Raw genomic sequence first — 22,563 nt, forward strand, 5'->3', positions numbered from 1 at the left:
AAGGGGGAGGGAGGGTGGGGGAGGGATGGACTGGGAGTTTGGGGTTAGTAGTTGCAAACTATTACATATAGAATGGATAAACAACAAGGTCCTACTGTATAGCACAGGGAACTATATTCAATATTCTGAGATAAACCATAAAAAAAAATCAGTCTTTTTTAAAGCCCATATATATTCTTATAAAAATTCGAATGTAGAAATTCATGGAGTAAAAATGTGAAGCCTGCATACAGATATACACATACAGCTATAGAAACATTTCACCCCATTGTAGTCCCGTCTTAGAAATAGCCATGGCTGGTAGTTCCCAAAAAAAATCAGTCTTTTTTAAAGCCCATATATATTCTTATAAAAATTCGAATGTAGAAATTCATGGAGTAAAAATGTGAAGCCTGCATACAGATATACACATACAGCTATAGAAACATTTCACCCCATTGTAGTCCCGTCTTAGAAATAGCCATGGCTGGTAGTTCCCATACCGTCTATATGCACTTACTTATATGTATGTACTTTTGCAATAGTTTTAAAAATATATAAGTAGTATCATACATTCATATTGTTTCACAACTTTTTCTTTACACTTCATACTACGAGTTGGGATCGTTCCGTGTCAGTACATGTGCGCTCCCAAGGGTAGAAACCTCTACCCTTGGAAGACAACCACAGTGGTCAACATCTGTTAAACTTACAGCCTTCCGCCTGCAGGCACTCCTAATCTTTTCTTGCTTTGGGCTATAGTGCAACATCGCTGGTTTGAGAGAGCAGCCAGAACCTTTGGGAGGAAATCCCAAAGAAGAATTGAGGCACAAAAAATTTAGGTATAATCCAGCTAAATCTTTGGCTAATGGCTAAACTCTGCATATATGAGGGAGAACTCAGTTGGCCTGGCACAAAAGCATCATCTGGAGGTTGAAAAAAACAGAGATTACAACTGCTGCCCACTGCCAGGGCAACAGACTTTGAGCTTGGGTCTAGCCAAGTTGAATGCCTACTAGAACAAAAGTCACTTTTTATAGGAACGTAACAGAATCTAGAGACTTTATAATGTATCGTTCATAATGTCCAGTATCCAGTCATGTGATGAAACCAGGAAAGTGTGTCCATATTCAAGAAAAAAAGCAGTCCATAAAAACTGACCCCAAAATAACCCAGAAGTTACAGTTAGCAGACAAGCACTTTAAAGCAGCTATTATAAATGTTTAAGGATTTAAAGGGAAATATATGTGTAAAGAATAAACAGATTGAGAATCTCAGAAACTATATAAAAAAAGAAAATGGTAATACTAGAGCTGAAAGATACAGAACATGTAATTTTTTTTTTTTTTTTTTTGGCGGTACGCGGGCCTCTCACTGTTGTGGCCTCTCCCGTTGCGGAGCACAGGCTCCGGACGCGCAGGCTCAGCGGCCATGGCTCACGGGCCCAGCCACTCCGCGGCATGTGGGGTCTTCCCGGACCGGGGCACGAACCCGTGTCCCCTGCATCGGCAGGCGGACTCTCAACCACTGCGCCACCAGGGAAGCCCCGAACATGTAATTTTTTAATTTACCTGATGGGCTTACAAGCCGATTGGAGGTGGTAGAAGAAAAAGGCAGTGGATTTGAATAGAAATGATCCAAGCTGAAGAACCAGGAGGAAAAAGATGAAAGAAAGAGAGCCTCGGAGACCAGTGAGACAATGTCAAGTGGTCTAACACATGTGTAATTTGTGTCCCAAAAGAAAAAGAGAGTGATAATAATGCAGAAAAAAATATCTCAAGAAATGAAGGCTTGAGGCCACCCAAATTTAGTGAAGAACATCAATTTATAGAGCCAAGAAGATCGACAAATCCCAAATAAGATAAAGAAAAATGAAGCCACACCTAGGCACATCATAATTAAATTGCAGAAATCGAAAGATAAAGAGAAAATCTTAAAATCAATTAGATAAAACCCAAATTACACACAGAAGAACAATGGTATGAAGGATGGCTTTTTTTTAATCAGAAACAATGGAGGCCAGAAGGCAGTGGAGCGGCATTTTTAAAGTGCTGGAATAAAAGTATCAACCCAGAGTTCTACAGCTAGTCTTCAAAAATGAAAGTAAGTCAGAAAGAGGAAAACAAATACCGTATGCTAACACATATATATGGAATCTAAAAAAAACCAATGGTTCTGAAGAACCTAGGGGCAGGACAGGAATAAAGACTCAGACGTAGAGAATGGACTTGAGGGCACGGGGAAGGGGAAGGGTAAGCTGGGACGAAGTGAGAGAGTGGCAAGGGCATATATACACTACCAAATGTAAAACAGATAGCTAGTGGGAAGCAGCCGCATAGCACAGGGAGATCAGCTGGGCGCTTTGTGACCACCTAGAGGGTGGGATAGGGAGGGAGGGAGAGAGACGCAAGAGGGAGGAGATATGGGGATGTATGTATATGTATAGCTGATTCACTTTGTTATACAGCAGAAACTAATGCACCATTGTAATTATACTCCAATAAAGATGTTAAAAAAATGGAATAACAGTAATGGTAAAAAAAAAAAAAAAGAAAATGAAATAGAGACGTTTTCAGATAAACACCTGCATCACAAGAAGTATTTAAGGAAGTTTGTCAAGTTGAAGGGAAGTGGCCCCACAGGGTAACCCAAAGGTAATGGAAGGATTGAAGGCCATTGGAAATGGTAAATGTAGAAGGCTATATTTTATTTTCTTCTCTAATTTCTTTACATGTGTCTGTTCAAAACAAAGCAAACAAAAAACTTTACCACTCTATTGTGGCAAGCATAATGTATGACATAATATATATGACAACAATTGAACAAAGGATGGAGGAACAAATGGAAATATATAGTACGTGAAGAAATATACTGTTAACTCTAAATAAGCTGTCCTTGGAGAACCCATTAAAACTGCAGTCCTTGGAGAACCCATTAAAAATGCACACATTTTAGCTAAAAGCCAAAAGATTAAAATAGAATACCAGAATTATTGAACAGCCCAAAGAAGGCAGGAAAGGAAGAGCAGATGGAACAAGAGAAAGGTGTGACAAATAGAACAAAATAGTAATTGGCACACTCAGTCCAAACATGTCAATAAATACATTAAAGGTAGAGGATTAAATACTCTAAATAGAAGACAGTAATTATTAGAATGGGTTCAAAAGCAGAGCCCAACCATAATTGTCTAAAAGAAAGCACTAGAAATACAAAGACAAAATAGGTTCAACATAAAAGGATGGAAAAATACGTACCATGCAAACTTCATTAAAATCAAAACTAATGCTTATAAAAGGCAATGTTACAAAGATGAATAGGCAACCTACAGAATAGGAGAAAATATTTGCAAAACTACCTCATAAAGGATTTGTATTCAAAATATATAAAGAACTCAACAGTACAAAGATAAAGATCCCCATAAATATAAAAATGGGCAAATACTTGAACAGATACTTTCCAGAAGAAGACATATGAATGACTCTTAAGTACATGAAAAACTGTTCAGTGTCATTAGTTAACAGGGAAATGCAAATTAAAACCACAATGAGATACCATTGTGGTTTTACATCCCAACCGGGTTGGCTAAAATAACTGACCGCACTAAATGGTGGCAAGGATGTGATGCAACCAAAGTGCTCATCCCTTGAGAGGTAAAAAATGCTACAACCGCTTGGGGCAAAAATTTTGGTAGTTTCTTATGAAGTTAAACATCTACATCTACCCTTGGCCCAGCAATTGCATTCCTGGATATTTATGCAAGAGAAATGAAAATACATGTCCCCAAAGAGACTTATACAAAATTGTTCATAGCAGCGTTATTCGCAGAAGCCTGGACTGGAAACAAGCCAAATGAATATCAGCAGGAGAATAGGTGAACAAACTCTGGTTTCCACACCCCAGAATACTACTTAGCAACGTCAGGGAACAAACCACTAATACACACAGCAACATGAATGTATCTCAGAAATTGTACTAAGCAAGAGAAGTCAGACACAGAAGAGGACACACCGTATAATTCCATGTATATGAAGCTCTAGAATAAAACTAAGGTGAAATTTTTTAGAAAAATGGCATGAGGAGCCAGCAGATTGACTGACAAGGGATACAGGAATTTTGTGGGAAATGATTCTATTATAATCATAGGAGTGTGGCTCACACGGGCAGATCCATTTTTCAAATTTTTACAGCTAAGACTTGTGCATTTCAGAGTATTGACTTTATCTCCCCCAAACCTGTAAAATGATAATAATAATAATAATGCAGGTGGTGAGCATTGGGTAGTGATATTGATAGAACAGTAAAATGATGATAATTGTTGAAATTGGATGCATACATAGAGGTTCATTACATTGTTCTGTTTACTTTGTATATGCTTGAAATTTTCCATGAATTAAAAGTTACAGATGGACTTCCCTGGTGGCACAGTGGTTAAGAACCCACCTGCCAATGCAGGGGACACGGGTTCGAGCCCTGGTCCGGAAAGATCCCACATGCCGCGGAGCAACTAAGCCCGTGCACCACAACTACTGAGCCTGAGCTCTAGAGCCCGTGCGCCACAACTACTGAGCCCACGTGCCACAGCTACTGAAGCCCTCATGCCTAGAGCCTGTGCTCCACAACAAGAGTAGCGCAATGAGAAGCCTGCGCACCGAAACGAAGAGTAGCCCCCATTCGCCACAACTAGAGAAAGCCCCTGTGCACCAACGAGGACCCAACACAGCCAAAAATAAATAAATAAATATATATATTTTAAAAAGTTACAGAAATTACTCCAGGCTCAATTTTTATAACACATTGTCTTAAATTTCGAGACTTCTTTTAAGAATGATTAGCTTCTGTGTCACAGAAATATTTTTATTAAAGTATATTAATTCCTTTCAGTGTTTCTTTGTTAGTTAAGTCCAAGTAAAATTAAATGTAAAACTTGTATTAAAATGGCTTTCTAAAATTATTTCTGTGAACCTTTTTGTATTGAGTTGACCAAAAAGTTCACTTGGGTTTTTCCGTAAGATGTTACAGGCAAAACCCAAACGAACTTTTTGGCCAACCCAATACATATGCATAGAGATTGGTCTGAAATGATGTTTGTCACATGTTCATTGTGGTTAGTGGGATTTGAGGTAATCTTACCCCGAATTTAATTTTAATTTTTTTTCCCCCCACCAATGAAGAAACCGCTTTTACTAGGAGTCTAGGCGTATTTGGGAAACCCAGTTTAGTCCCAGAGAAGTGAGGCTAATATGGGCACAGAGCAGGAATCTAGCACTGCAGAATTTTCTCTTGAAGACCAAGTGTGAAACTAAACCTCCACCTTAATATCCTAACAATCAGAAATGCTGCTGAGTTTAGCTGTGGTGAAACTTCTGGAAGCTCCTAGTGAAATAATGAGACTTGTGCATAAAGGGAGAACCTCCAGCACTGCTGAGTCTGAGCTCTACATGAGGTTATGGGTCTGGGGTGGGAGGAATAGAGGAAAAGGTAAGGGGATGGTCTCATCCCCACACAAGGCCATCTCAGTGTGCAGGTAAGGGAGGAACCATGGGTTTGGGGACAGAGGGCAGCAGAGGGACACTGGCTGACGAAGCACAGTCCCTGTCATAACGCACAGGGCCTGTGCTGTCTGGTGTGAGGGCACCTCCAGCAGGTCCTGGCAACACCCGGTGGCACCCCTTCCTGAGGCCCTTGGGAGAGAGCCTTCCTGGATCTGTTCTGAGTTCATTCAGAGCAGAACTGCTCATGCCTGGTGGCAAGTCCAGCATCATGGTTAGCTGCGCGGGACAGAGCGGCCCCCCTGTGACACCTATACCTGTTAGTCCAGGAGACTTTTCTGGAGCAGTCACTTTCTCAGACCAAGAGGGAGCTTGCCCAACACAGGCCCAATCTAGAAATCACTCCCACCTTCTTTAATGCTTTTCTGTATTGCTGAAAATTTATAAACATGTATTGTTTTTACAAACAAAATTATTCTTAAAAATTGTGAAAGATGTATAGTATAAAAAGTTTTCTAGGAATGAGAGTTGTCTATAACAGCTAATTCAGATTTTGTCAATGGACATGGACAAAAATAGTATTAGTAAATAATACCCCTGCCTTGAGAGTTCTAATGAGCCTGCATGATTTCTGAACGAGTGCATGCCCAAATGTTTTGTCTCGTCCAAAAAAATGGGAAAAAGGAAGGAAGCTATGGCCCTGATTTCACTCCTTCTCTCTTTTGTGCTGATATGTCAGGTAACCTAGAGATCATTTTGTGTGTGTGTGTGTGTGTGTGTGTGTGTGTGTGTGTGTGTGTGTGTGTGTTAGGGAAGGGGGTGGGTTTACAGGAGACTAACCATTTTTTTAAGAGAAAATTTAAAAGCATCTGCCATTGTCTTTATTATAGTATCAATATTCCAAATTCCTAATTTCCCCATGGTTGCATTGCCATAAACTTGGATTTTCTTTTTTCATTTTTAATAACTTCAGGGGATCAGTACTGTGGAGGACTCCTTGAAAGACCTTCCGGCTCTTTTAAAACCCCCAACTGGCCAGACCGTGATTACCCTGCAGGAGTCACTTGTGTGTGGCACATTGTAGCCCCAAAGAATCAGGTGAGATTCCCTGAAAACATGAAGAAAGTATGCATGTGTGCATTAGTGTGAACTGTTAAAGATATGGGGTGAGGAAGACCCCCTGGACACAGTATATCTTCATGCAAAGGCCCAGGTTAAAATTGCCTTTGTGCCATATGACTTGCAAAGTCACGGATTTAATTTCCTATTATAGAATTGTAATTTTCAAAACAGGTTTTAAAGTACAAATGGTCTGCAAATTCCACATGAGATTGTTTAACCCCGTGGAAGATGTTGTAAGCATGGGGTTATAAGCAGCAGTGACTAACCATGGGAGCATAACAAATCCCCAAGTACATGTGCACTTCTGGTTACCATTTGCTCACAGAGCATTATGTCCTGATAATGGCCCTCTTAGTGACCAAATCAGAAACAGCCTGAATGCTTCACTTCAACAAAGCCAATGCAAGCGTACCACATCATCTTTTCTAAGAACATCTTTTCTAAGAATGGTCTGATGAGAAAACTGGTGGTGTGTGGTTTTTTTTTTTTTTGGTTGTTGTTTAAAATAAAATTTGTGTAGGTTCCCCACAAATAACTTTATTCATTGCTCTAAAACAGTCAACAGAGAAGTTTTCCATTGTTTATTAGTAGGTGGTTATATGAATTTTTACCCTTTTTGGGGACCACTTTCAGATATTAATCACAGGGTAGAACTTAGTGTGAGAATAGACCAAGCTTACATTGTGGACTTCTGAAAATAACTTTTAAAAAATTGTTATTCTTACAAACATTATAGACTTAAATCAAAACACTGTATGGTGAGCATTATAACACTGTTAAAAAAACTTTTCTAAATTGATCTTTTGTATTGCTTACACAAATATTATTTGACATATATTCATTTCTTTAGTGGAAAATTATTCAGGTAAATATACCTGCAAGTTAGTGATTTGAGTACACACACACACACACACACACTTCACACACTTTGATTATAATCCTAAAATTCAGTTTTATTTTTAAGATGAAAAATATGTTCATTCATTTGATAATGAAAGATTCTATAGATCTATTAAACATTTTATAGTTTAAAATAAATTTAAAAATTAAATTTCTCAAACATTTAAGCCATTATGTAATTCTTGAGATAGAATTGATCATTTTTCTCTCTGTGTCATTTGTAAATATGTTAGATTAAATAATTTTAATTATACTCACAGATTACAATTTAGCATCTTTTTTCCATTGTTTTTTTCTTGGATTATTTAAATTTAAATTTGGGTTTTATCTTTTTATATGACTTTTGGCTTCAGCCAGCTGAGTTTTTAATCATGGTTGTAGTGTCTGAAATCACTGGAAACTGTCCAAATGAGAAAAATAATATGAGACAGTTAAGTCCTAAGTAATTTCTATGTAAATCTATGGGCATTTTCTTCTATTAAAGACTTACTTTTTAAAAAATCATAACTTTCCCCTTTACCCTCCTATTTATTTACTTACTTTTATTTTCTATTCAAAAGTTCTGTGACTATTTTCTAAGTAGAAAAAGTTTAGCCAATTTTTTAATAACCTAGAACACATTTTATTACTAACTGGTAAGGAGTTACAGGACCCAAAGAGGAAATATTTTAATATAACTTAAAGCAGTGTTAAGTATGAATAAGCAATTATTCACCCATCACTGGTGCTGACTTTTTAAAAGTGGATAAATATGTAGATAAGTGGCAATGATGTTCAAAGCCACATTTTACCTCTGTGTCTCTCTGTGGTGCCATTGCTGTTATCACCCTCACCCACATTACTGTGTCTAAGTCTTTGCTAGCTAACAACTAGTAACAGTGTACCTGTCCTAACAGGAGTGAATGCCTATTATATTCCATAAGCAGCAAGGAGGGTTGCCTGCCCACCTGCCATCCAGCAAGAGTGGGGACCAGCTCTCTGGGTGCCATGGGTATTTATGAACCCAGGGAGACTTCCTCTGATTCACACGTTGGAGGGAGTCTTGAAAAATCTGCTTATGAGGGGAATGATTGCTCTTACATCAAAACTTCTTATTAATTCGAATAATTTAGGACACTATTACTGGTACCAGTGCAAAAAAAATTAAGAAATACTTCAGAAATCTAACAGTGACTTTGTGTATCCATGCTTCTATGCAACCTCTTCAAAAATCAACCAGATCACCAAGTAGACTGTGTTTGGCAGGCACAGTTTTCAAACATACCTACAGAAGACATCATAGTCAGTTCCCACTTCCCTGAACCCCTGGTCCTAAAGAATTTGACTTCTTTACATGTGGTGGGAATGTGAGTCTCCTTTTCTTGAGAGGGGAACTGTTATGTCTGTCTACCCATCTCACGCACCCCAACACACACTATTATAGGGGACATTGTAGATAATATTTTTATTTCTATTAGTTTTCCTCTAGAGAAGAATGAAGTTGGTGTATAGCCCCGCTTCCCACTCCAACACAAGCCCAATTTAAGTCTTAACATAGGTTTCTGGGGTTATATAGTGTTTTTATACTTTCTTAGCTGTAAGTGAACAGAGTTCCCACGTTTACGATCCTAATTAGGGCTTGAGATGGTCTTTTGGAATGATTAAAAATGAAAGCAAAAGAATACCACAATTTTGATAACTAATAAGTATGTAAACACTAAGAAAAAATTCAAACACGGTGAATACATTTTTTTAAGAAGGAAAATTGTGGTACCCTACAAATCCGGGGAGAGGAAGACTCCTATTTGAGGTTGTTCCGCACTGCTCCTCTGACACTTCTAATGTTGTGCTTTCACTAAAGCTCATAGAATTAAAGTTTGAGAAGTTTGATGTTGAGCGTGATAACTACTGCCGGTACGATTATGTGGCCGTGTTCAACGGCGGGGAGATCAATGACGCAGAAAGAATTGGGAAGTATTGTGGCGACAGCCCCCCTGCGTGAGTAGCACCTGTTTTATTTCATTAATATTTTAGGAGCTCTAAACTTGTTTCTTATTAAATTGCCCAATTATATTGTATTTTCTGGAAGATTTTGTGGTAGTGTTTTGTTCTCACATTCTTGGGTTCCATGGCAGTGGAGTCCCGTACATCATCAACACACAGAGTAGCCAACCCAGAGAGCGAGGCAACATTAGCAGGAGCGTAGAGAGGGCTCGGCAGCCAAACAGATAAACCAGAGTAGAGTTGGTGATGCCGCTGGGGCAGATGCTGAGCCAGAGACCTGACCTGGATACCTCACTGCCCTGCAAGGGGGGAGCTGAAGCATCAGAGTGGAATGAGGAAAATTCTAAGCAAAAACTAGGGAGCTGATTATCGGGAATCCAGACGAGGAAACCTGGAAGCTTATGACAGATCCAGGTGATTTTACCTGTCCTGGACTTTGGGGGCTTTACGCCGCCTCGCATTGTTGCTCAAATTCTTGCTGAGTGAGCCTGAAAGGTACTGTGTATTTGTCAGCAAATATTTATGGAGCTAAGAGCTCTGCCACTTACTAGATGCATGACACTGGGCAAGTTACTTAACTCCTCTGTGCTGTATTTTGGTGCAACACATGACTGTTTTGGTGCAAGGTATTTCACACCGTCACATACAGTACTAGGAAAAGTGGCAATGACATTACTACAGCTTGCCGGCAAAGTCACCACTGTGCCAATTTAAATAGCCTCTCTTATTCTGTTGCTTCAACATAATTAGAATATCTGCATCACTTGGTCTTACATGCATTTCTATGATTTCCCATAGACACATCTGAGTTAAAGCAAGATACTTTCCGGTTTAAATTCATTTATATTTATTATGTTTGATAATAGTAAGCATTTTTGATGTGGATTTTACAGTCCAGCTGTAAAATGTACATGGCATTGCTAGGGGAGGGGACAAAACTAAGACAGTTTTGAAGGAGAAGGAACCGGCAGGAGGATTTGACCACCCATGGTGGAGCCAGTTCAGAAAGCTGTTGTAATTAAGACAGTGTGCTTTTAACAGAGAGGTAGAAAAATTGACTAATGAAAACACCAAAGAGAGGCCAGAAACATATCCACATGTCTCTGCAGATCAGACATATCCCAGAGACGCACAGATCAGCAGGTAAAGGATGACCCTATTGAAGAATGAGGCAGGGACAACTTTTGCTTCTGTGGGAAAAATGAATTGTATTCATATCTAATAGCACACAAACGTCAATTACAGATGGATTGGGAACTGAAATGAGAATTTCTGCTCATCATAATACACCTTAAAGAGAGGGAAAAGAGAAGGCACAAAATGGAAACAGATATTTGTAAAATATTTGATATATTTGACAAAGACCTAGATCTAGGTTCCAAAACATATCAAGAAATCCTTAAAAATTATTAAGGAAAAGATAACAACTCAGAAAAAATGGACAAAAGACATGAAAAGGCATTCCCCAAAGAAGAAAGCTGCACAGTGAATAAATCTTTGACAAGAATGTAAATTGGTACAATCACTTTGGAAATCAGTTTGGCAACATCTAATAAAATTGAAAATAAGGACTTCCCTAGTGGCACAGTGGTTAAGAATCCACCTGCCAATGCAGGGGACACGGGTTCAATCCCTGGTCCGCTAGCAACTAAGCCCATGCGCCACAACTACTGAGCCGGTGAGCCACAGCTACTGAAGCCTGTGCGCCTAGAGCCCGTGCTCCGCAACGAGAGAAGCCGCCGGAGTGAGAAGCCCGCGCACCGCAACAAAGAGTAGCCCCCACTGGACACAACTAGAGAAAGCCTGCGTGCAGCAACGAAGACCCAACACAGCCAAAAATAAATAAACAATTTTTTTAAAAAATTTGAAAATGAGCTTGTATCCTCTGACCTGGTATAGAGCATATACCCTACTCTCCTGGTGGACAGTTTTGTCCCTGTGCATCACAAGACATATACAAGAATGTTCTCATTAATATTATTTGTACTGGGGGGAGAGTAAACAGCACAATGTTTATCAACAAGAGAATAGTTCGATTCTGTTATAGTTCACACTATACAGCCCTGAGCACAGTGGATGAATCTCACAGTTATAATGTTGAGGGTGAAAAAAATAACAGAAAAAGACAAACTATACTCTTTCATTTATATCAAGTTTAAGCAAACCTATAGAATATATGGTTTCACGATGCATATGTATGAGTAAATCTGTAGACGAAAGGAGAAGCACAAAACTCAGGGCGGGTGGGGGCAATGGGGATATCACTTCAGCATCCCTGTGCCTGGTTCAAATCAGTATCGATACCACTGGATTCAGTTCAGAAACATTTACTATATATACCCCAGCTGTGTGGCAGACACGATGCTAGGGACCTCGAACACAAAGATAAAATAAAAGATACAGAGGTAAGTAGTGGGAAGGACCAAAACAAGGCAGATAGGTAAATTGGCAACAGAATGTCCTGGTGGATTTCTGACAAGGAGTCCTTTGGTCCAGTCGGGACAAGTGGTGGGAGGTCAGGGGAGGCTTGGGAAAAGAGATTATGTCTCTTGAAGCAGAGTCTTGAAGCAAGAGTGAGAGTTAGAGGCAGAACTTAGGACAGACTCATTCCAAGCAGAGGGGACGCCGTTATTGAAGATCCACAGGGGAGATCTATGCTATTCTGGAGCCTGAACCTTGAGTGGGCGCCCAGAGAGCAAGGAGGCAGAGAGTGGAGTTGGGTTCCACGTCCTGCAGACGTGGGGACTCTCGAAGTGCAGTTAGGGGAAGTGACAGGACCGGTGCTTCTAGAATGCCCGCCGTAGACAAGAGGAGCAGGGAGCTGGCAAGGAGGCTGTAGCAGTGGTCCCGGTAAAGCTGAGGTGGTAGGGAAGGGTGGTAGAGATGAACAGGAGGTGGATCAAGGAATATTTAGGAGGCAAAATTGGCAGGACTTGGTGGCTGGTTGGCTGTAGTGATTGATGAAGAGGAAGGCTGTGGATGACAAGGCAGAGACAGCTCACATAGCCGGCTCTATAAGACACCGGTCAGCATCCTCAGTTCATTCTTGGGATTTGCCAGTGGGGAGTGGGTCCAAGTGAGATGCCCCCTTGCCTTCCTAGCGATTTGTAACATTAATTTGCAGATGCAGCACTCTGCCCTCAGTACATTTATGGCACTGTGACTCTGTCGCATTCACACTAAAGCTCAGTAGCAGCGTAACTCAGTAGCGGCATATCTTTGTTACTAAAATACTGTTCCTTGAGAAAATTCAGCTTTTAATATCGTGCTTCCAAGATGAGTTCATAGAAAAGGCAGTGAATGATCACTGTGATTATAACATCATGCCTAGAAGGCTGACCTGGTTGGATCTTAAAGTTTTCTTTGCTGCTTATAAGAAGTGCTTTTTGTAATTCTATCATCTAAACAAGATTAACGTGTCTTATTTGTACTTGCAGTTGAGAACTGTGTTTCCTGCACACTGTATTTATTCAATGGAATGTGTTTTCAAAAGCAAGATAAAATATTTCTGTTCCAGGCTTGATTCTTAGAAGCATTATTTAAATGACCTTGGTCACTTTTGTGACTGGAACTCTAAACGTGGGTCACAGAGCTTGCTCTGAGGTTTGTCTCGTCCCTTGGCTAAGAAGGCAATAACCTTCAGGACAGAAAAGATCCTGCAGTTTTTCTAACTGGTTGGGTCAAGTCCAGATCTACCTTCCCCTCCACCCACTCCACTCAAAATAGCTGACAGGTCGCCTCATTACTTACTATCCGTGAGGGCTAAGAAGTGATTCAGCTGAGAAGACGCCTCAAAAAAAGGAGTTTAGTCAAACCACCAATTAACTCAATTAAATAAATTTTCCACTTCTGAATTAAATAGTTTTAAAATAGAATTAGCCAAACAGCATTTTTAAACCGTTGTTTAAATAACAATAGCAAGATTAAATGAAACTACCGTCTTGTATAATATAGTTATCCCCTAAGATTTAACAGAGCTTCTGAGCCTCAGTTATTATCGCCACTAAACCTTTAGTACCAGCACGCCCCTAAAATTGCTTTAAAGTTAGAATTCTTAATGACGTCTTTCATGACCACCAGAACAAAGTAATCACTTTCTCTTTCTCCTTCACAGCATTTTGCTACCCAGATTATAAACAGAAAGGTTTTCATTTCAGGCACGCATAAGAACTCTCATTAACAATGAAATGAAAGTCCCATTAAACCCTGCATGGCTTTCTTATCCCTAGGTGACCAGCCCACTGAGGTGATCCCTTTGGTGGTGTCTTCACAGGGTGTGGGAATTTGTTCACCGAAGTTCTCCATCTGATTCCCCAGGGCCAGCCTCCCTAGCTCCGCAGGCCAGCTGGAACCCAGAGTCTTAGTTCAAAGAAGCTGTGTGGTTGCCAAGTCAGGCCAAACCCTGCGGTGCTTGTGAGGAACCAGCTGCAGCTTCAGTGTTTACATTGGTCCCAATGTCTACCAGCGTCTCTAAAGGCACCTGGTCCTTTCAAATGCTGACTCTCCCACATACTAACCGAGGGCCTTGGGCAAATCACTTGAACTCTCCGATCTTCACTTGCCTATTCCATGAAGAGGGGATAATAACAGGGTTGTTGTGAAGACAGAATTCAACAGTTTTCATAAAGCACGTGCCTAACTGAGCAAACATTCAGTAAATGTTAGCTATTCGCATTAATACTGAGCAGATTAAGACCATCATCTTTTAAAGTATTTCAGCTTTTCAGTTTAAACAAAGAATAACCTATCGTCAGAAATTGATGGAAAGTTAGAAAATTCTACATTTCAGAGAGGTGTCACCTAAATTTTTAAATATATATATAATTACATCTTTTTTTCTTTTAGGCCAATTGTATCTGAGAGAAATGAACTTCTCATTCAGTTTTTATCAGACTTAAGCTTAACTGCAGATGGATTTATCGGTCACTACAAATTCAGGCCAAAGAAACTGCCGGCAACTACAGCACCACCTGTTACCACCACCTTTCCTGTGACTACAAGTAAGTTTTTCTCATTTGAAGTTTGTACACAAACTTGAGGAGTATAAGAAAAATTCTTCTGAAGTAGAAAAAAAAAATTAAATAAGAGGAAAATACTTGAGACTAAAATAAGTTAAATAAGATGAAAACTTATGGACGAGAATAATATGATTCCATGAATTAAAGAAAAGTGTAAAAGGTGTAAGAATGCTTCTAAGCTAATAATTTTAAAATGTTACCTAAGAAAATTATGGTCACTTAAAAATGCTAGGAACCCTGTTTTGGCACAGATCATTACAAGCCTACTTTTTATTTCTTGGCACTTATAAAATTATGTGTGTGTTTTTTTTATTACATAGAACTGTAGTGTTTTAGGTTAAAGTTTCAGGGCCCTGATACCTGCCTGTTTTCACATCTGCCAGTATTTGGACTTTTTTGGGAGGGGGTATGCTCCAAAATGTGTCATACAAAATGTATTGTTTTTTCAAATTGGAGTAAATCAAACAAAAATATTTGAGGTATTATAGAAGCCAGTCAGGAAACTCTGGTATTATCTAAGAAATGGAGGGGCAAGTGTGGGTCCCTGTATCTTGTCTCTGTACCCTGTCAGCTCCACCCACCAGGATTTCAGGCCTGAGATTTCAAAATCTAAATCCAGGGAGGAGAAAAAAAGTGGGAAGGAAGGATCTGAGGTTAAGATATGAAATAGGCTGAGATAAACCCAGCTTTACTGCCCACCATTTTCTGCAGGTACCCTGAGCAAGGCTGTCCTGATACAGGCACTTCTAGAGGGGCTGATCTTTCTGAGCACTCCACAGTGTGCCACCTTGTGGCCTGCAGGTGTACTGCTGCACGTTACAGCAATATTTCTCCAGCCCATCTCAGTGGACCCTGGTGTCCTATTCTTTCCAGTGAATTATCTGTCTGCATTCATGTGGTTCCCCAGCTTTTACCTTGTGGTTCCCCAGATTTTATCTCCAGTCCTAAACTTTCTCTGAAATTTCAAACATGAATTTGTAATTTTCTCCTAGAGTTTTGCAACTGCTAGACATTTAAATTAAAACATATCAAATGTAACTCATTTCTATCACATTATTTTCTGTCTCAATTCTGCTTCTCCACCTGTTTTCCCAAGCATGGTCCACAGAAACTGTAGCCACACTCTTAGGGTCCCCTTCCTCTGTCTTAATTCCCCACCGAACGCCCCCCCCACACACACGCACACACACGCACACACACACACACACACACACACACACCAGACTGTGCCCTTCTCCCACTTAAATTCATTGTCTACACCTGTGCCTCCAATACAGCGGCCGCTGGTGAACACCTGAAATGTGACGAGTGCTACTAAAGATCTGAATTTTAATGTAATTAAAAATTTAAAAGCCTCTGTGGCCAGTGGCTACCATATTGGACGGCACAGGGGCCAAACCCCTTTGCACTTTGTACCTAGCCTCTCTTGCTAGGTTCATCTTTAGGCCCTACCACCTCACTCCTGGTGCTCTAAGGAGTTGGGGTTTTATCCTAAGTGCAGGGGAAGCTGCTGGTGGATTTAAGCCAAGTTCAGGATTAGATTCACACTTTACGAAGATCACTGTGTGAGGCCCCAGTGAGGTGAGTGGACTGTAGGGGTCAGGAGGGTCAGCATGTTCTTGGGGTTGTCCAGGGGAACTACACCAGACAGAAATACAGAGACGGTCAAGAGACACTGACAGTTATGCAGGCCAGAGACCTTGGGAGATACTGACAGGGCTCAGCGGTTAACTGGACTAGGGCGATCCAGAAGCATGCCTCCCGGGTCCCCGGCTTGCACAACTCAGAGGAACAATGTTACCATTCATAGAAGTAGAGTCATAGGTTGAGGGGTAGATTCCTAAGTTAAGTTGTGCCCTTGTGGGGTTAGAGGTGTCTGTGAGACAAGCAAATGGCGCCATTACGTAGACAGGAAGATCTACGGGCCTCCAGGCCAGAAGAGAGATTTAAGCAAGAGATTTAAATCTGAGTCTTCAACATATACGTGGTTGACACCATGGTGCAGAATGCGATTGCCTAGGGAGCGGTTACGGGGGAAAGGAGAACAAGGGCTGGAATTAAATCTCTAGAAACTCCAGGTCTTTAAAGAGGGAGGATCTGCTGGCAGAGAAGAATGAAAAGAGCAGCTAAGGGGCGGCGGCGGACGTGGGGGGAACCCAGGTGTCTTGGGGGCCGGGGAAGAGAGTGTTTTGAGAAGTGGGTAGTCAGAAGAGCCAAGTGTTGATGAGGCTTCAAACAACGGCAGGACTACAATGTTAGCATCTGATTTCATGACGTGGCGGCTACTGGACACCCTGGCAAGGGTTATGAATGGAGCTGTGCAGGCAGAAGCCAGATGAGGGTGAGGGGCGTGTGGAGCAAGGCGAGGAAACTGACACTAAGTCCAGCAACTCAGTCCACAGGTTCGAGCCTAAGGGAGGGTGTGAACATGGTAAAGCCAATGGGAAGTAGCCGGCACAGCAGGAGAACAGAAGGGCAGAGTGAAGGAATAAACTGTACAGGAAATTTCCACAAAGATGAGCGGGTCTGGCCTCCGGAGGACGCACAGAAGGACAGACCTTAGACCAGACGTGGGCAGCCTCCTCTCTCAGGGGAGGAAAGAAGAGAGGGGGGCAGATAAAGACAGCTCAGAGGTCTGGTGGGGCTTCAAGGACATTTTCTTCTATGATCTCTGTTTTCTCCAGAAAATAGGCAAGGTCACCTGCTGAGAATGAGACGGAAGGGAGGCTGGAGCCCCGGGGGGTTGGGAGACTCCAAAAAACAGCTGTGGAAATTGGAGACAGCTTGTCACTTGGACGAGGGTCCATTTGTGTCCTCAGCTGTCTACGTGCGGGCACAGAAGGAGAAGCAGAGGCTCCTTCAGGCTTTCTAAGGGTTGGAGGGCAGAGGGGAAAGGGAGTTTAACATATTTTCAAGAAAGTGAGATAACAGACCATGGAAATTAAGTGGAGCAGCTAAGGAAGTAGAGACCGGCCAGGATGGTGCGGTGGGAAGAATGCGAGGGGTCAATGTGTTGAACCTCTAAAGACAGAAAGCAAGTACTCGTGAGAGTCTGAGAGAAACTAAATAAGCTTGAAGGAGAGGAGGCTACACTGGCTGACAGGGTGTCACCCTTGGGAGACTGGTGATGAGACTTCAGCAGGGGGACATGGAAGCCTGGGACTGAGGGGCGGAGACGGAACAGAGGGAACGTCTCTGGGAAGGATGGGGCCGTGGCGGCGCCGAGAGGGATCATCCCCGAGGAGGGAGGACCCACCGGCACAGCCGCGGGAGCACATGGAGAGGAGGGCTGAGAACCAGGTGCCGTGCTGGGGAGTGCAGGGCAGCAGAGAGGACGGGAGCATGGCGAGGGTCAGGGTGGGACAGCTGATGGCTGAAAGGCAAGAGAGCAGGGATGTCCTGAAGGGAGAGAAGGGGCCGTGTGGGACACCCACCCAACCTCCAGACTAGCATTCTGAGGCCGAGAAGGAGCTGGTTTCCAGTGGCCCACGTGAAAAGATGCTCTTTCATCAGACAGGGAGAACCACTAACGCCACTACCTTTTGACTCAGCGAATGAGGTAAATTCAGGTCCCCAACTCCTGGAACAATAGTCCCTCTAAATGCTTTCTGAGCTCTTTCTCCATATGTATGCTATTGTGTTTATTTTACCATTAAACTGTGTGTATTTTAACATTAAATTGTATATATTTTAATACTATAATCCACTTTGGATCCTTTTTGGAGTTAAGTAGGGGTACACATTAAGAGTAAATTCACAGGGAGGAGATACGGGGATATATGTATATGTATAACTGATTCACTTTGTTATAAAGCAGAAACTAACATACCATTGTAAAGCAATTATACTCCAGTAAAGATGTAAAAAAAAAAAAAAAGTAAATTCACAGAAAAGTTAGCAGAACATATTAGCAGGGCAATATTACAGTTGTAAATTCTTACCCACCAAGTACTGTTCTGTGACAGCTTTGTTTAGTTCTTCCTAGCATGTTGCCACATATAAGTGAATCATTAGGAAATATTTTGGAAACTTTTTTTTTTTTTTTTGCGGTACGCGGGCCTCTCACTGCCGTGGCCTCTCCCGTTGCAGAGCACAGGCTCCGGACGCGCAGGCTCAGCAGCCACGGCTCACGGGCCCAGCCGCTCCACGGCATGTGGGATCCTCCCGGACCAGGGCACGAACCCGTGTCCCCTGCATCAGCAGGCAGACTCCCAACCACTGCGCCACCAGGGAAGCCCTGGAAACATTTTTAATGAGGATTATTTTCATTTCGTTTTATCATATTACAGTTTCTCAACGTTGGCACTATTTACATTTTTGGCCAGATAATTCTTTGCTGTTGGAGGCTGTCCTGTTCACTGTAGGATGTCTAGCAGCATCCCTGGTTATATACCCACTAGATGCCAGTGGCATCCCCTAGCTGTGATCACCAAAAATATTTCCAGGCATTACCAAATGTCACCTAGTGGGCAAAATCACCCCTGACTGAGAACCACTGTGGTTATCTGTTTAGTTGTACTTTCAAATTTGTCTACTTCTCAGTTCTTAAGATCCTTCTAGGCAATGAATAATGCCTTACTAATAATCCTTACAGGCTCAAAATAAATGTTTAGTGATTGGTTGCATCTAATTACAGCTATGACGTACCTTACCACATGAGCAGTGTTCCCAGAAACCTGTACTGCTCACATTTGGGCGACCGTGTATTTCAGATGCACCAAGAAAGCACCCTCCAGCCTCAGGGGGAGACCCATAGGATTCCTTTCGGAAAATGAGGAGTTAACCTACATCTCCTGTGTTCATATTTGTTGTACTGGGTTTTTCTAAGCAGGGCACATGAGACTGTATCTATTTTTGGTTACAGCATTAGTTATATATAAAGGAAGGAGAGAATAGGGCTAAATTTGGGTTATCTTTGATCTCAGGTTTAAAACTCAGCAGAGGGTATTGAGTTACCCTGAAGAAATTAGAGCAGGAGTTGATAGCATGAAGAGTTGCCTTTGCGTGCTTTTTAATTATTTCATCGCAATGACAGATTGGTGGCTCAGGGAAATATATGGGAATTTTAAATTGGTAGATTCAGATCTAAACACCAATTATACTTGAATTCATTTTCCTGAATCTTATGTCTTTCTTCTCTGAATGAAGGTTTAAAACCCACCGTGGCCCTGTGTCAGCAGAAGTGTAGACGGACGGGGACTCTGGAGAGCAATTATTGCTTGAGTAACTTTGGTAAGAAATAAAACCCAGCCTTTCCTCTTTAATCAGAAACCTGAAACCGCATGCTTAATCTCAAAGGAACTGCCGTGAATGTGATGGTAAAGGGTCAGTTACACTCTTCATTTACCCAAGAAAATATTTTCTTACACACTAGGGTATGTTGACTTGTGCCTTTTGAAGTGTTAGATTTCACACCTGAGAAAAATTCATGTACAGAAAATATACCTTTTCCACGTAAACTTAATAATTTGACTCCTGGTACGTGATACTACCGCTCTGTGTATTCTGGCTGGCTCCGTATTCCTGAAAAAACCTGTATCCCTTTTTTCTCACAGAGTTTTCATGTACTGAGTATTTTTTCACACATCTGTAATTCAACTGAAGTTAATTAGAAACATGTCCAAGCTGGCCTCTCTCAGAAGAAATTCAAGTATTTCCTCTGTAGTGTCTCCTTCCAAAGTACTAAATTAAAACTTGGAAATCTGAAATCCATTTGGAAACTCTTATAAACTGGAACCTGAGGAGATATTACCTAATGACTTAGAATTTCTAAGAGTTTTTTCCAATTAAAAAAAAATTGCACTTTCTGTGAAAACCACTTAAGAGCAAAAGATCCCAAGTTTAATTATGTTGGTTATGTTTAAAAGGAACATCGAAGAGAAGTCTTATCAGGAAAAGAAAGCTGGTACAGCCTTTAAATAGGTTACCCAGAACAAAGGGCCTCCCAGATGAGGCTTTGCTTGCTTTTTCTTATACCTTCAAGTGGTAACTGCAGCCCAGACGGACTATGTTGCAGAGAAGGTATGAAGGCACTAAAGAATCTAGGGCCCTAAATCTAACTGGAGTTTGCATGCCGGAATCCAAATAATGGCATGAAAATGAAAACCGGTAGCACGAGGTGTCATTGCTCCCACACCCAGTGTCGTCTTCTGTAGGAGGTGCTTAAGGAAATCTCGCTTCCTGTCCTCAGAGCCACCTGATTTCACTCGGCTACTGACTGACGTTTTGCAGTAAACACTCATGACCGAAAGTCAAAGTAAGGCATGAGAAGAATTCTGATGTTATGAGCTTTGCGTACCACATAAGCAGTGAGTTCTCACTTTATCCTGAAAGGGTCATATCAGCCAAATCCAAAACTCGATCTATTCCACTGTGACTCACTTCCATGGCAAAATGACCTAATACTATCATCAGTGGCCCATTGGTTCCCTACCAGCATTGGTAACACTCCTTTAGGGGCAGGTTTTGATTGTCACAATAACTGCCGGGTGCTACTGGTTTCCTGGGTAGAGACAGGATTCATCAGAAAGTCATTCGATGCAAGTCCTGCCTCACCTGGAATGTCCACTGCCCCCCTCCTCCAGAATGCCAAAAGCACGCCTTTGAGAAACACAGCATCTTTCTTTCTGTGGGTCAGAAGTGAGACTCTTCTCTGAGTGTCACATAGTAAAAAGAGAGAGTGACATAATGAAAAGCAACTGAATTTTGCTGGAGTTTTTTTTTTTTTTAAGCAAGAAAATGTCTCAAGCTATACATCAGTTCTATACTTTGACTTGTTAAATGCGTTAAACAGGATGGATAAAAAAGAGAATGTGAAAGACCCAGAAAAAGACAGATATTTACTGATCATTAGAGGGAGATGGGGATCTACGGATGAATCAAAGTTCAAGGAGAGAGCAGCTGGTATCCACTGAGAGAAGACAAATAAGGGATGAAGCGGGGGGTTGGTCTAAGGAACAAAAATAATTCTGTTTTTTGCTAACCCTGATTACCTTCACTGCTTTTATGATACTCTTTCTTGAAAGGGGCTTTTATTTTCTGACCTCCATCTTCCCTCTTCCTTCCCCCCACCTCCATCCCAACCTGCTGTTTCTAATTCTCTTTAGTTTCCTCCAGCACCTGCAATTGGTCATTTGCTGTGGAAGCCTGGGAGAAGGTTTAAGGGAGTGGATATTTGTAAGACCGATTCTTCATTTAATAAATGTGTTTTATAAAAAAAAAGTTCAAGGAGAGAGGCCAGCTAAAGAGAGGAACCAGGGGGAGACACAGAAAGGTAGGCGCTCACCCACACAGACACAAGGACTCAGATCTTCGTGGCTCAAACCCCCATCATGCAGCCTCTTAGTATGGTATTACCTCTAAAGATAAAAGGTCCTGTTGAGTATTCACAGGTAGAGGCGCATGAGCCCATCCCTTATTTGGTAATTGATCCATACGTTGGATAAAACATTGGAACGAGTCCTCGTCTCAGCAACTGACTGCAATTCGGCAGATATTTTGGTTTTCCTACTCAGTATCAACGCCTAACAGCTGCGGTAACATAACAGCTTCACGACTCATTTTTTTCAACCTGAATTTTGGTGACAAATGTACAGAATCAAATTCAATGGCTCTATTAGGACCTTCTTTCTAACATTAAAATGTTTCCCCTCTGAAACTTAGAGAAATGTACAATTACGTTCAGTTCTGCTTACACTTGCCTTCACTGTCCCATTATTTCAAAAACGTTTTCTTTTGCAGTCTTGGCTGGCACTGTTATCACCACCATCCCTCGAGGTGGGAGTTTGCACGCCACTGTCTCAATCATCAACATCTATAAAGAGGGAAATCTGGCAATTCAGCAGGCCGGCAAGAACATGAGTGCCAAGGTCGTCGTGGTCTGCAAGCAGTGCCCACTCCTCAGAAGAGGTGAGTCAGAGGAAAACTTCAGTCTTTCTTCCAGGGGAGCTCAGGAGCAGAGAAGGGGATGGGAGAGCCTCTCTGAGAAAATCATGGATCTTTCCATGCCATGGATGGTCTAGGGAAGTAAAGTCAGGGCTAATGTATTGCCCACTTGTGGTTTCGAAGGAGGG

The 22,563-nt window shown here is 41.6% G+C and overlaps 1 protein-coding gene across 1 annotated transcript in view; it reads left to right on the forward strand.

The window, feature by feature from the left end:
- Positions 1-22,563, forward strand: part of PCOLCE2 (procollagen C-endopeptidase enhancer 2) — a 70,518-nt gene that overhangs the window by 45,766 nt on the left and 2,189 nt on the right. Inside the window, exons 4-9 of the mRNA XM_007446981.1 lie at positions 5,311-5,457; positions 6,442-6,566; positions 9,331-9,467; positions 14,319-14,473; positions 19,640-19,723; positions 22,232-22,399. Coding sequence (XP_007447043.1) covers positions 5,311-5,457; positions 6,442-6,566; positions 9,331-9,467; positions 14,319-14,473; positions 19,640-19,723; positions 22,232-22,399 — 816 coding nt within the window. The remainder of the gene's footprint in view (positions 1-5,310; positions 5,458-6,441; positions 6,567-9,330; positions 9,468-14,318; positions 14,474-19,639; positions 19,724-22,231; positions 22,400-22,563) is intronic.

The sequence above is a fragment of the Lipotes vexillifer genome, unplaced genomic scaffold, assembly GCF_000442215.2.
Source record: "Lipotes vexillifer unplaced genomic scaffold, Lipotes_vexillifer_v1.1 scaffold40, whole genome shotgun sequence".
NCBI classification, from domain to species: Eukaryota; Metazoa; Chordata; class Mammalia; order Artiodactyla; family Lipotidae; genus Lipotes; species Lipotes vexillifer.